At 34.7% G+C, this 15,042-nt stretch overlaps 1 protein-coding gene across 2 annotated transcripts in view; it reads left to right on the forward strand.

The window, feature by feature from the left end:
* Positions 1-15,042, forward strand: part of PARP8 (poly(ADP-ribose) polymerase family member 8) — a 185,068-nt gene that overhangs the window by 113,572 nt on the left and 56,454 nt on the right. For both annotated transcript variants that reach the window (XM_030815760.1, XM_012507863.2), the window contains 3 exons: positions 3,225-3,285; positions 3,710-3,800; positions 13,630-13,696. In XM_030815760.1, coding sequence (XP_030671620.1) covers positions 3,225-3,285; positions 3,710-3,800; positions 13,630-13,696 — 219 coding nt within the window. The remainder of the gene's footprint in view (positions 1-3,224; positions 3,286-3,709; positions 3,801-13,629; positions 13,697-15,042) is intronic.

Genomic DNA, 15,042 nt, shown 5'->3' on the forward strand with positions numbered 1-15,042 from the left:
CGTGGGATGCATGGCTTGCAGTTATATTTTCACCCATTCTGTAGGTTGTCTCTTCACTGTGTTGATTGTTTCCTTTTCAGTTTGATGTAATCCCATTTGTCCATTTTTGCTTGTGTTATTAGTGCTTTTGAATTCTTATTCAGGAAATCCATGGCCAGACAAATGCCATGAAGCATTTTCCCTGTTTTCTTCCAGTAATTTTATATTTTTGGGTCTTACATTTAAATCTTTAATCCACTTTAAGTTGATTTTTGTATATGAAGATAGGGGTCTAGTTTCATTTTTTTGCATGTGCAGGGACAGTTTTCCCAGCACCGTTTATTGAAGAGACTGCCCTTTCCTCAAGGTGTGTTCTTGGAGCCTTTGTTGAAAAATCAGTTGGTTCTAAGTGTATGGATGTATTTCTGTGTTCTCTGTTCTGTTTCACTGGTCTCCATGTCTATTTTTACACCAGTCCCATGCTGTTTTGGTTACTATAGCTTTGTAAGGTAGTGTGATATCTCCAGCTTTGTTCTTTTTGCTCAGTGCCTTGGCTATTTGGAATCTTTTGTGCTTTCATGTGAATTTTAGAATTTTTTTTCTGTTCCTATAAAGGATGTCATTGATATTTTGACAGGGATTGCATTGAATCTGTAGGTTGCTTTGGCTGGAGTATGGATGTTTTAATAATATTCTTCCATCCATAAACAAGCAATTATCTTTTCATTTTTTGTGTCCTGTTGAATTTATTTCATTAATTTTTTATTTTTTTGTTGTAGAAATCTTTCACCTCCTTGGCTTAATTTATTCCTATATATTTTATTTTTCATAGCTGTTGTAAATAGGATTTTTCATTTATTTTTCAGATAGTTCATTATTGGTGTACAGAAACTACTGATTTTTTTGTGTGTTGATTTTGTATCCCACAATGTTACTAAATTTGTTTATTAGTTTTACAGTTTTTTTGGTGGAGCCTTTAGAGTTTTATATATATATGATCATGTCATCCACAAACAGGAACAATTTGACATCCTCTTTTTTAATTGGATATCCTTTATTTCTTTCTCTTGCCTGATTGCTCTGGCTAGGACATCCGGTACTGGGTTGAATAAGAGTGGTGAAGGCAGGCATCCTTGTCTTGTTCCATATTTTTGAAGAAAAGCATTGAGCTTTTCCTTATTCAATGTGATGTCAGCTGTAGGTTTATAAATTTGGCTTCTATTGTGCTATGTTCCTTCTATAGCTAATTTGTTGAGAGTTTTCATCATGAAGTGATGTTGAATTTTATCAAATGCTTTTTGTCTGTTGAAATTATCATAATATTTTCTTCATGATTCCATTAATGTGATGTATCACGTTTATTGATTTGCATATGTTGAATCATCTTGCACTCTCTAGGATGAATCCTACTTGCTCATGGTGTATGATTTTTTTAACGGGCTATTGAATTCAGTTTGCTAGTATTTTGTTGAGGATTTTTGCATCTGTGTTCATCAGGAATATTGGCTTGTAGTTTTCTTTTTTGTTGTTGTTTCCTTGTCTGGTTTTGGTATCAGGGTAGTGCTGGCCTCATAAAACAAGTTTGGAAGAATTCCTTCCTCTTCAGATTTTTAGAATAGTTTGAAAATAGTTTGCAAAGCACAGATGTTATGATGCTTTGATGGTCTTTAAAAAGGAATACCTATGCGAATCATTTTTATCCCTTTCTTTATGTAACATTTAAAGATATTACCACGAAAGAATAAGAGTATAATTTCATAAAAGTTGAAAATGTGCTCAATGTTTTAATGTATTTTTAAAGGAGAGAATGGAGAAAGCACAGAGGCTACTTTATATTCTAATATGCTTTGATTTTTTGTCATTTATATTAGAAAGAAAAAGATCCCGTAGATTCCTTTATTCATTAAATCACATAAAATTTTTCAATCATTAAAAGTTTCTTCTCTGAACTCTATAAAAGTGCCACAATTATGTATTATAATTCTATTACTTGAATACATAATAGACATAAATTTTTAGTGAGTACTTAACTATATGCCAGATACCATACTTTACAGTTTTAGAGTTGGACATATATTCACTTCCTGACTTCCCCACTAACTTATTTTTCATTTGGCAACTTTTTTTCCATCTTTAAATCTTAGTTTTCTCATCTGCAAAATGAATGTTGTAATATTATCCACCTCACAAGGCTGTGATGAGGACCTAATGAGATCATCCATTAATGCTTGACCTGGTTTCCAACACAAAGTGCTAGTTTCTTGAATATTAACTAAAATACATGTATTCAAGCCTCAGCTCTGCTACAGAGTGATGATTGATAAGTTACTTCAGTACTCTGGGCCTCAATTTATGCATCTGTAAAGCGGAGATGGCAGTAGTACCTTAGGTGTTTTGTGAGTACTGTATTAAATTATTACATGTATGTAAGATCTTTGGAACAATTTCTGACATATCAGTGCTGAGTAAATATTGGTCATTAACTTTTATCATTTCAGTTATTTCTGTGGTTTTTATCTCTCACTATGCATAGCATTTGTAACTTCAGAATTTTATAAGAATATCAAAAATACAGATGTGTATATATGGAGAATATTCAAACTTGTTTTTATATTCTTTAATTTGCTTAAGAAGTATGCTGGTTTGTGACAGTACCTGTGCTGTACAAAAGTTGTTCTTCCTAATTCCTTCCTGTAGAATATACTACAGTTCCTTTTTCTTTTTTTTTAATATCAGACTTTTAGAGCTGCCTGTCAAAACACTGACATTTAAGTGGCAGAACACTTGGATTGGTTTCTGAACCACTGATGCCTAACTAGAAGGAAAAATTATGGGCGCATTATTGTGTGTCTTCCCTATACTCCTTCCTCGTGTCATAAACTCCTTTCTTGTCTTCAGAAGCAGCTCCTTATCCTCAGAGAGTGTAGTGAAAACAAAGCGGTCATATGGGAAGATTGACTATTTGCCACAGAAAACAGGGAATATTTAAAACTATGAACCAAGCAACTCTTGATTTTATGTATGCATGTGCGTGTACAAGACAATAGAAAGATATCTGTGGTATAAACAGAAAAATGACAGGCCAACTAGATTATTAATTATTTCATATCCACAGTTAGATGTGAGCTATTTGTCAAAATCAAGGATGAGAATTAGTGATTTAAAATTTTAAATAAAATAACCTAACACACACCATCTTTTAAGCATCATTAAAATGAAAAAAAAATGTTAATTTTTGCTTTCAGGGAATATGGAGCCATTGATGATGTAGATATTGATCTGCATATTGATGTTAGCTTTCTTGATGTAAGTATCAATTTTATGTAATATGAATGGTGCATTTAAAATACATTTATTTTATTTTTTGAGGAAATTTAATTTTCAGTTGTCTTATAATACTATTAGTTACATATTGACTGTTAAGGTGCTTTGTGAAGAATTGCTGTGACTTGTCAAAGAAGCGGCGATTTTATAAACATATATATTTGCATTGGTTTTTCTAATGGTCTCTGAAATTTATGGGCTTTTGCAATACATTATATTTTAAGTGTTCATTTTTAGTTCTCATACATAGAAGGCCAATATTTTCACACAACAGTGGGTTTTGAGATAACTTATAGGCCTTCATGTTATATGCATTTTGTGAACACAAGTTTTAAAAGTTTGTGTGTTTTTTTTCATTTTGAACTCTAAAAGATGATTAATTCATCTTTTAAATATATTTGTGCAGGAGGAGATTGCTGTGGCTTGGGAAGTAATTCGAACAGAACCTATAATTGTTCGACTACACTGTTCACTTACGCAGTATTTAAATGGCCCAGGTTAGTTTTATTTCTTTATTTATTATTTTGAATATTAATTAGCTGTGCACTATGCCTTAAGCAAAATGCGTGTTCGTTTGTCAGTTCTGAGCAAAAGTGCTAAATATCTTGATAATGGTATTTAAAGAAGCTTGCATTCTAAGAAAGATGGTTTATTGCCAATATAACTTATGGAAACAGAAACATAACATTTCGTTTTATAGATTTTAAGAAACTGACAAGTTTCTGAGACACAAACATTTAAAAAACCCAAAAGAGTACTTGGCATGTAGTAGAAACTCAGTAAATATATATATTTTGGGTTTTCCTTAGATATAATTATTTCTCTCTTTGATTCTGAGATTCAATTTTAATGCAATATATTTCTGTCTTTGAACATGGAGATTATAATAGTGTATTTGTTTGCTGAATCTTTAAGGAACAGTGTTGCTATCATATTTCAGCTGATAGCTGTTTACAACAAAGGACCCTATCATAAGTCTTGCCAAAATTTACTTGGTAAAATGGTTTTTCCTACCTACTACCACACACACACACACACACACACACACACACACAGACACACATGCATGCATGCACACACATTCATGCACACACACACAATTGTATCTACTTATATTGTTCCAGTTATCTAGTGTCAACTTAAAAAAAAATCTTAAAACTTAGTGGCTTAAAAAAATTTATCTCTCACTATTCTTTGGGCACTTCTTGCTTGCAGTCTCCCATGATTTGCAGTCATGTGTGGGTGGGGCTGGGGCCAAATCAAGGCCTCACTGGGTTGGATACACACGATGCTGGACATTCAAATGGCTAGCAGTTGATGCAGGTGTCATCTCGGGACTCACTTGAAGCTTTTGGCTAGAGTGCCTGTCCGACACATAGCTTCTTCATGTGGTTTGGACTTCTTGTAACATGGTGACTGGGATGCAAATGCAAGTGTTGCAAGAGACAGGATGTAGAAGCTACTGGGAAAAGACATAGTGAGTCTTTCATTGTATTCTGTTGATCACAGCAGTTGAAGAGCCCATCCAGAATCAAGGGACAGGAACATAGACAGCACCTTGTGAAATCATGGGCATCTTTAATCTGACACACATGTTACTATGATGTCTGCATGTTTTTCCTTTAGGCATGTCAGAGAATATACATCTACTGTTTGTTTTCACATAGGAAACATAGTTGTTCTTTCAAATTTATAAAATACAGGAAAATCTTTCATTTTTAAAGTTAGTCACTTGTTTTCTGTCTTTGCATAATACATTCTATTTAAATTAATTAATGCATAATAGAAATTACATATTCTAACTGATTTAATGCTGGACAAGAAAAAATAAATGTTTAAAATATTTTTATTCTGATAATTTCAGACATATAAATATGTAATAAGAAAAGGAATTTCTCAATTCTTGTAATGAGAAAGCTAAATGGCATGGTGTTTTTTCTGTTTTCTATGTGCATATGATTTATTTTTATAAAGTTGACAATGAGTTTTATAAATAGCTATGCACCTTAATGTTAAGTCATGAGACTGTCTTCAACTCATTAAATAAGCCATAAGGGAATAATTTGTAATGTATGGAGAATATTTCCGCCTATAGTTGTATGTGTTCTTGCTCCTTCCCCACATATTCTGCCATATGGCTTTTTTCTCATTTTAGTGATTTGAAATGTACTAATTTGATTTTATTTTAATGGTGGTTAAAAGAAAAGGAAATCCTTATGTCTGAACTTTGTTTAGGATTAGGAATGAAATTGGGCTGGTTAATCTCTACTCACCCAAACCCCATCTGTGTAAGATGATACTGAAGCATGCTTTTATGTAATCTTACCTCTGATACTTATTTTTTGATATAATCTTGAATGTAAGGGAGATATTTTTCCTTCACAATATCTCTTTAAAGATTTTTTACATTGGCATGGTTTTATAAATATTTTAACACTCACTTTAACTCATGGTTAGATTATTTTAATGTTCAGTACAACTCCTTTAGCGTCACAACTCATCTGCTCTTTCTTTCATCTGTATTGGTTGATTTATATATTTAACAATTTGGAAACCAAGGAAACCCAAGGGTTATGTTTTCTTTTTTCATACCTGATAATGACTTTTTGTTTTGTGAATGAGACAAACTTGTCCAAGTAAAATTAGCGAGGTCATGATAGTTCTCCTCCTACAAAAAACAAAAATGCTTTAGAAACTTCTCATTTTGTGCCTGAAGTATTTTAACTTTTTTTTATTTGCAAGGAATCTGTTTTGATTTGTTTGTGTTTTGCTGTGTACTTTTTGGACTGTTTTTTTCTTCTTCTCCTTGATACTATTTTTTCTATATTTATTTCTATATGGTATACCTGAGTCTTAATTCACCTCAAGTACATTTTATGTAATTATTGATTATTCCTTCTTTACCTGCTAATCCCAATATGCTGGTTGGATCTAACTCTTTTGTCCTCCATGTTTTTCATTTCTCTAATTCTTTAATCCTTCATATCTGAAAACCTTATATGTTTTTTCCAATCTATCTTCTGCTCCACTGAGTGAATTGTTTTCGTGATTTCATCTTAAATTTAATGTTCCCATTGTATTTTTAATTTGGCCACATTCTTTACTGATTCTGTATTATTTCCTCTTTATCACCAGTCGCTTTCATTTTATTTGTTTGGTGTTGTTTTGAATTTTGTTGTGAATATAAATCAGTAATTGTCAAAGATTTATTATTTTATTCCTATAGATGGAGTTTTGTTTTCCTCAATATTATATACAAGCAAGAGTGGAAATTGTTCTTCTTTTGGAAATTAGTGTGATGTGTGAACAATTTCTCCCATTAAGAAGAGGAAAGAAAGAGAATTCCACACTGACCCTACTTTAGAGTCGGCAGCTCTGAGATCTGCCCGCTGGAGGGGAGGGCTGCGAGCTCTGCTAGTGCTCCACCCTGTTCCCCTGGGTCCCCTTTCCTAGGTCTTGCTCCCATCCCCATTTCTGCACCCTTGGCTGCTATCAGCTCCACTTGAGACCCTCAGTAGCTTGTCCTTAGACAAATAAGCTTTCTCTTTCCTGGGGAGTGCAGGTAAGTACTTGGCAGTTTTTTTATCTTCCCTTCACTCTCTAGGTGTCACTAGTGTGAGGGTACAGTGGCCTAGCTACTCTGTTTCAAGTCTGTACAAATTCTAAGTTGTAATGCATGCTCCAGTTTTACCTACAAGATGGGGTGGAAACTAGAACTTTCCCTGGATTTGCACCCTTGCTTGGCTTTTTCTCTTTTCCTATCTACCCCCCTCTCACTTGTTCTTATTGCTTCCTCCTGAGAACAATTCCGAATACATTATTTGCCCCTTGTCTGCACTCAGGGTCTGCTTCTGAGAGAACTTGACCTAAGGATGGTGGGTCCAGGGTCAAGAAGAAGGCAGCATCTGCTGAGGGAGGAAGCCCTGCCAGACCAATCCGGCGTGTCCTCTCTGCCTTAGGGTTCATTTGCTTCCTATTTTGAGAGGTGTCAGCAGTGGTTGACTTGTATTATAGCATCTATCTCTTTCATAGAATGGAGAGTTTTGCATCCATCCTGTAGGGCCCCTTAAGATTGATTCCATTTGCTCTGTTTGTGCAAAATTTGCTGGGCATTTCTCACGTGGGGATGGCATTACTCCAAGTTTCTGGTCTTTTCACTGTTTTTCTCCTATTTCTGTTAGGCACTGGTTATGATTGTGTTTGTGCAAAAGTATTCACTCACATTACCATTTTACTAGTAGACTCCCTAAGAGATTTTTTTTCTTGTTGAAAATTTGAGGAAAATATGATTGAAAATGTGCAGTAATGTATAATATATGAATAGAACTGGAGACAGTGTTACTAAAAAGGAACCTTTAACTTATTATTCCAGGAGAATAATTAGGTTTTATTCTAGCCTATGATTAGGATTATTGCTAGCAAATAAAAAAGAAATTATTTATGAAGAGTGTTTGTGCTGTGCCCATAATGCCTCTGCCTGTCACAGAATACCATTATTTCGGTTTCCATCTGTAAAGAAGTTACCACCTTATTAAGGTTAAGCAGATGAACCGCCCAATCTCAGTATACCATTTTACGGTGTGTTGCCTGGAACCACTCCCAATATCTGATACTACATCAGTTAGAATCCAATCAGAAAACAAACCACTCTAGTATCTCAGGTAAAAAAAATAAACATAAGGAGTTAGTTAATCCAGTGGCTAAAAAGTTGGGAAGGAAAACAGGATGGTGAAGCTCATCAGAGAGTGGTAGCAGGAGACCACTAGGGAAGATGACAGCAAGAGATCACTACAGTCGCTTGGGGCTGGAATGACACTGGGAAAGGGATGGTATGCGGCAGAATCCAAATATCAGGGAAATCTTACAGGTTCTGGAACCATGTCAGGAGTTGCTCTGTAGGAGTTAGGGCCACAGAAATAGGACACGTCTGGTAAAGAGCTGCAACCATGGAGAAGATATGGCAACTGCTAAAAGATGCCCACACAAGACAGAGAGGAGAGGAGAAAGAAAGAGAGATAAGGGAATAGGAGGGAAAAGAGAGAAAAGGGAAGGGGAGATGGGGAAGGGAGATGGGGTAGAAGGGAGGAAAGAAGAAGGGAAATAATACCTTGATTCTCTTTCTCTTTCTCTTCCTCAAGTCCAACCAGTGCTTCCATTGGTCAAACCTAACCGGAAGGTAGTTGGCAAGGGACCTGTGGAAATGCAGCCTAAAGGTGGACTTGAGAGCAAACAAAACACAATGGCCTATGTGTATATCCTTGTCAAATGCATAGTGCTGTTAGACATTTTTTAATTTACATAAATGCTATCGTGCTCTAGAGTTTATTCTCTTAACCACTTCTGTTGCTAAGATAGCAACAGAATTGTTGGCCCTGTTGCTGTATGTATACTAATATATACTACAGTATAGATCCACTACAATTTACATATTTGCTTTCTTAGTGATGGCCACCTACATTGTGTTCAGATCCCTGATGCCATAATCAGTGCTGCAAAGAATGTCCTTAAAGAACTTATTTCATGGACTTTATGACAGTTAACTTATGAAGAGTGGAATTTTCATGGGTTGGTCTAATCTGAGCTGAGAGCACATACTCATCATCATTTCAATTGCATGGCTCTACTTACTCATCAGAATTTCTCCAAATATCTGTTAACCATTTAGAATTTTCCTTCTCTATGTTGCTTTGTCCAACCTTTATTTTTCGAACGTGTTTCCTGTCTTTGAATTTTATTATTGTTTATCTTACAAATCCCTTTAGTATGTTAGCTGTTGATAGCTAGTGGGTTCAATTCATGCAAAAGTCTTTTACAGTGATATTTATGAAAAGTTGATATTTTATGCTTTTATGAAAACTTTTTGAAATAACAAAATTCAGTGATTTAAAAAATCAGTGATTTAAAAAGAGTGTTTGCAATGTGTCTTTGGAAGGTATCAGCATTTACAGTAAAATGAAGTTGCAAAAATGTATGGCTAATTCAAGATTTAGACTGACCTACTTAACAGTTCTTTTTGAAAAGGATTTATTCCTACATTTTGGAAATGTATAAATAACAGTTATTTAAACATCAATATTTGGCTACAGCTAATCTGACAGTATATCTGTGAGAGAACAGGAGTGATACAAATTGAAGACATATACCTCCTTATCCACTTTGAAACTGAAGATAAGGATTATTTGTATTATATATGGGGAAATATACTTTAAAGATATGATATAATTTATCACTTTTATGATAATGTGTATTTTCTGGAATTACTGATATAGAGATGCAGTTTTTCATCTCAAGGACAAAGCTGTTTTTAGTTGAAAATGATAAACAACTAACCTTACTTTAAAATGATTTCTGTGCATATCATCTCATTATTGGTACCTCTGTGCTTGCATGATCAGTGCATTAGAATAATTTCCACATATCTTGGGCAGCCCTCACTTCCTAACTGCAGTTATATGAGAGATAAGAAAACATTGAATAACTTTGACCTTTTTTTAAAACATGAAAATATATCACTAGTACTTTCTGTCAAGTTCTTACTTTTTTCTTATAAAAGAACATTTATTTGTAGTTCCTAGTTTTATGTATCAGTACAGTTCTGGGGATTTTTGTTGTTGTTGTTTTTTGTTTGCTTTTATTGCTTAGGTCACTAATTTTAGCTATGTTTATTCCTGAGTACTTATTTGCATAATTAGACTTTTGTAGTTCATTTTATTTTCTAACTCATTATTGATTATCAAGAAAGTATTAATTTTTAAAAATATTGTTAAAAATTAACTTAAAAAGTTTTAAATTTACAGAAAAATTGCAGCTAGTACAGAGGTCCCATACACTCCAAACCCCTGTTTCTCTGTTATTAACATCTTTCATTAGTATATTGAATATAATTAATTACATTTATTTTAATAATAATATGTGTTTTAGAACTTGAATTTTGGAATATTTTATGAATTACAAATTATGAATTTTGGAAATTTTAGAATTTTATGAACTCTTAGTATATTCCAAAATTATAGGTCATTTAGATTTTATGCTATTGAGTCAATGTTTGAAATTTATATTTTTCTAGAAAATTTATTTTGATAAATATTAACACTTTCTAGTCATGCATAGTATGATTAAGTTTTGGTGTTTGTATTAATTTATAGGAATAATTTGTATGTTCTGGATAAACATTTGTGTCTAGTATTATATAACCCTTCTTTCTCTCTTTCTACGTTATGTATCATACCCAGTTTTCTCTGGTAAAGGCATTAGTTCTAGTGCATTTCGGATTTTTCTACATTTTTATAGCTAGATCTCTTTTGTTTCTCTGCCCTCATCTTCCCACTTTTTCTGTCTGCCTCTGAAGAGACTGTATCTTCTTAAATCTTCTTAGAGAAAATACAGTGCTTTCTCATTTAATTCCACTGAGGTTTTCAAGATGTTAGAATGTTTTTATTCACTTTTGAATTTTGATAGCCATGGGTTTAGGATAAGTGGGATTGGAGTGGTGTTTACTCTATACCTTACTCTTTGTACAAGAATTAGGGACTTCTTAGAAAACGAACTAATTTTTTGGTGATACAAACACCCACTTTCCTTGATTGATGGAGCATTTGTGTCCCAGAGTAGTCGCCAACAGGAGATACCATTTGGCTTACAATGTAGAGCATGTGTGATCTGAGAAGTTCCTATGAGCAACACAGTCTTTGCTCTAATTATCTGCTGCCCCACCTCTTGCTGTGAATGGCACTATCTAAGCTCCTATGTGTCATCTTTTCATTTGCACACTAGTTTCTGTTCCCTTTCACATAATTAGGACACCATCTCAGCAATTCAGTTCTCCTCCTCCTTCCTGTACTATTCATTTCTCTTTTTCTCTTAGAAGATTCACATCAGCAAATATTTCTCTTGTCTTAAAAAAAAAAAAAAAAAAAAAACTCTCTTGACTTCAAATCCCTCTTCAGTTGGGACCCTAATACTCTGCTTCTTTTGACTGTTAATTTCCTTGATTAGAGTTGTCTCTATTAGCTTACTTCATTTTCTTTTTTCTTTTCTCTCTTTGAATCCACTCAAGTCAGGTTTTGGTCCCATCATTTCTCAAACACTGCTCTTGTCAATGTCATCAGTAACTTCATTCTTGCCAAATGACTCATAACCTATTTGAGTTCTCATCTTAATTGACTTAGCAGTATTTCATAACAGTTGTTTACCTCCTCCTTGAAAATCTTTTTTTTTTTTTTTCAGATAGGTTGTTGCTCTGTTACCCAGGCTGTAGTACAGTGCATTATCACAGCTCACTGCAGCCTCAACCTCCCACCTCAGCCTCCTAAGTAGCTGGGACTACAGGCATATGCCACCATGCCTGGCTAATTTTTTTTTTTTTTTTTTAAATAGAGATGGAGTCTCCCTATGTTTTCAAGACTGGTCCTGAACTCCTGGGCTCAAGCAATTCACCTGCCTGAGCCTCCCAAAGTGTTGGGGTTACAGTCATGAGCCACCATGCCTGGCCTGAAAAACTTCTTTGAATTTGTGTCTAGATAGCAGCACTCTGGAATCTTCCATCCGCTTGGCCATTCCTCCCCAGCCTTCTTTGCTGAGCTGGGCTCGGGGCCTAATCCTCAGACTTTCTCTCTCCTCCACCTACATAGACTCACTGAGTGGTTTCTCATCCAGCCTCATGCCTTTAAATATATATATATATATATATATATATATATATATATATATATATACTCTGACTGTTCCAAATTTATATCTTTAGTACATTCCTCTCACCTTTAATGCCTAAATGCTGGGCTTCTCCAATTGCCTTCTTAATGTTTCCATTTTAGTATCAAATAAGCATCTCAAATTTAAAGTATTTGGTCAAATAACTAGTCTTATCTGCCTTTTCAAACCTGTTTCTCCTGCAGTCTTTCACATTGTAGGAATTGGTAAATTTCATCCCTCTGGTTGCTCAGACCATAATCTTTGGATTCATCCTTAACTCTTCTTTTTTTCACACCTCAAATCCAGTCCACCCGCAAAATCTGTCCACTCTCCTAGAAGTGTGAATCCAAAATGTTCTTCACCTCCATGGACGCAAGTTCTATATATCTTGCCTCACTTGTTGCAGTAAGTTCCTGACTGGTTTTCCTGTTTTCCCCTTTGGTCTTTGACCAGTTGATCCTGCACAGCTCCGCCAGGTTCCTTCCCTGCTCTCATCTCCTGACATGAGACCTTGTTCAGTCCTCTCCCCACACTGTTATCCAGCTGTTCCTAGGATATTTCAGCATATTTTCTCTTCAGAGGCTTTGCCTTTGTTCTTTGCTCTGGCTGGGACATTTTCTTCCTGCTTGTTCTTATCTAACATTTAAACCTCAGCCCACATAGCCTGCAGCCCATATATTTTTCCCCATATTTTCTCCAGAGCCTTTATTGCCATCTAGCATTGTATCTACTTTTCTATCTGTTTTTCATCTTCCTCCTCCCACTGGACTTCAGACTTCATGGGTGCAGGGATCTTCATGGGTGTGTTTTTACTCTTCCGTCCGAAATGACTAGAGCAATGAGTGCAAGAGATACTCTTAAACCAGTGAATGATGAAAAATGAGCGACTTTTCTGAGAGAAGTTATTAATTTAATTAGCATAGTTACTGATTTAAAGAAATATATGTATATATGTGTTTTTATATATTTAGTTACCGATTTAAACATATATTTTTATATATTTAGTTATATATTTAGTTTAGTATTTTTATACATTTAGTTACCGATTTAAACATATATATATATTTGTATATATGTATGTATGTTATATGTACATATATATGTATACAAACATATATATATATACCTGGTAAAAGTACAAACCATGTGAAAAGGAAATCTCCTGTGCTTTCTCATCTCCCATTGTTTTATTCTAAAAATGATGTATGTAGATGCAAACATGTTGTCTTTCTTCCACTTAAAAAATAATGCACTAACTGCCCTACATGTGGCCAGTTCAGCTGTTGCTTATTTTGGAGATCATTCTTTCTTACATTTACATATATTATACATTATACTGTATATTATTATACAATATTAGTGTATAATATATATTATACATTATATTATTATAATGTATAATATATATTATACATTATATTATTATAATGTATAATATATATTACACATTAATATATAATGGCCAATAATGATCTCCTATGTGCATATAGCATAAATAGCATTGTTTAGGACTGCATGTACACTGTTTTTAAATGTGTATATGCACATATATAATGCAGTTTCAGCCTTTTTCTGGCTGATGGTTGAGTTTCAGTTTCAAGTCAATATGTGACTGTGATCCTTTTTCCTTTCCAGTGCCCACTGTTGATGTCTTTCAGATTTCCACAAAAGAGCGATTTGGATTGGGACATCAGCTGAAAAAGTAAGTTTGCTAAAGTGCAAAAAATAAATTTCTACCAAAGAGAACTGAGTTCTCATTTTGTTCATTAAAGCAAACAAAAACCTTCTATTCAATAAGAACTTTTTGAAGCAAGCCCCTCAAGAAAGGAAGTCATCCTGATGCTAAGAGCTGCGTTGATCGTTTATTGGCAAGGCTCACTTTTCCACCTGGGCTAGTCCTACTGCTTTCCCAGTCCACTCTCTTTCCTCCAGCACCCTGCACTCTACCTGGGGAGGCTGACCTGTGTGGACACAGGCTCTGAGTCCCGAACATGACCAGTAGAGGGATGAGGGAGAGTAAGATGGAAGTACTTACTGCTCTGGTTTCCTTCCTAGGAGGTCATCCTGAGCCGACCAGTCCTTCCACCGAAGCCTGCTGCCCGGCTCCAGGCTGCAACGTGTACATGACTTTCTCTCTTACTGGGCTCTATTGAGGGCTCCCACTGCTCATTCCTTGGGGCCCAGAGGTGGTATCAGTTTAGCAGCCACCGGCCCTGGACTCCTGCACTATCCCTACTTGCCATTCCTACCGCTTTGAAACACTGGTTTTTTAACTAAACACTTTATTTCCTGTGTGGACCTTGATTTTGTTTTATGATCTTTAAGTCTATTTTATATAAAAATCTATTTTTAAAAAACAGAAAAAGAAAACACTGATAAAGCCAGGATACAGTGGCACCAGAAAGAAAAAAATTGCATCTTAGAAGTAAATAGAGAACACTGATAAATTACAGACACAAGAATTGATTCTCAGATTTTTCTAAAATCAGATGATCGCTGATGTGATCTAAGGCACAGACCTTTGGGACCCACTGGCCTGTGTTTTGGTATACATCCAGAGGGCTTGTTGTGGTTTTCCCTGAAGAAAATAACGACACCATCCACATGGTCTCCTTCACCAGCCTTCCACATAGAGGGAATACAGCTTTCTCTTTAGACATAGAGTCTAGATGAGCCTTGATTTCATAAGAAGACATAAAGCCACCCCATTTGAACTGAATTTTAAAATTTAGGCACGTACCTCAGTTTGCCATGGTCAGAATATAAACAATAACTTCTATACTTAATATCAGCTTTAAGAATTTGTGTTTATGGAGAATTCCCAGAGGATTATTCTTCCAAATCTGCAAATTTAGCTTAAATGTAAGTTTGTCAAGAAAGACCATTAGATAATTGTATGCTTAAAGCCTGGTTTAGGCCTTTCATAATGATGCAGTCTATATGATCACTTTTATTTTAATGGATTTAAATTTGGCATCACATGTGGGCTTCATACTGAGCAATATTCTCAGAGAAAACATATTGAAACTATATTTGATATATGAAATA

Source organism: Nomascus leucogenys, chromosome 7b (assembly GCF_006542625.1).
Source record: "Nomascus leucogenys isolate Asia chromosome 7b, Asia_NLE_v1, whole genome shotgun sequence".
In the NCBI taxonomy this organism is placed as follows: domain Eukaryota; kingdom Metazoa; phylum Chordata; class Mammalia; order Primates; family Hylobatidae; genus Nomascus; species Nomascus leucogenys.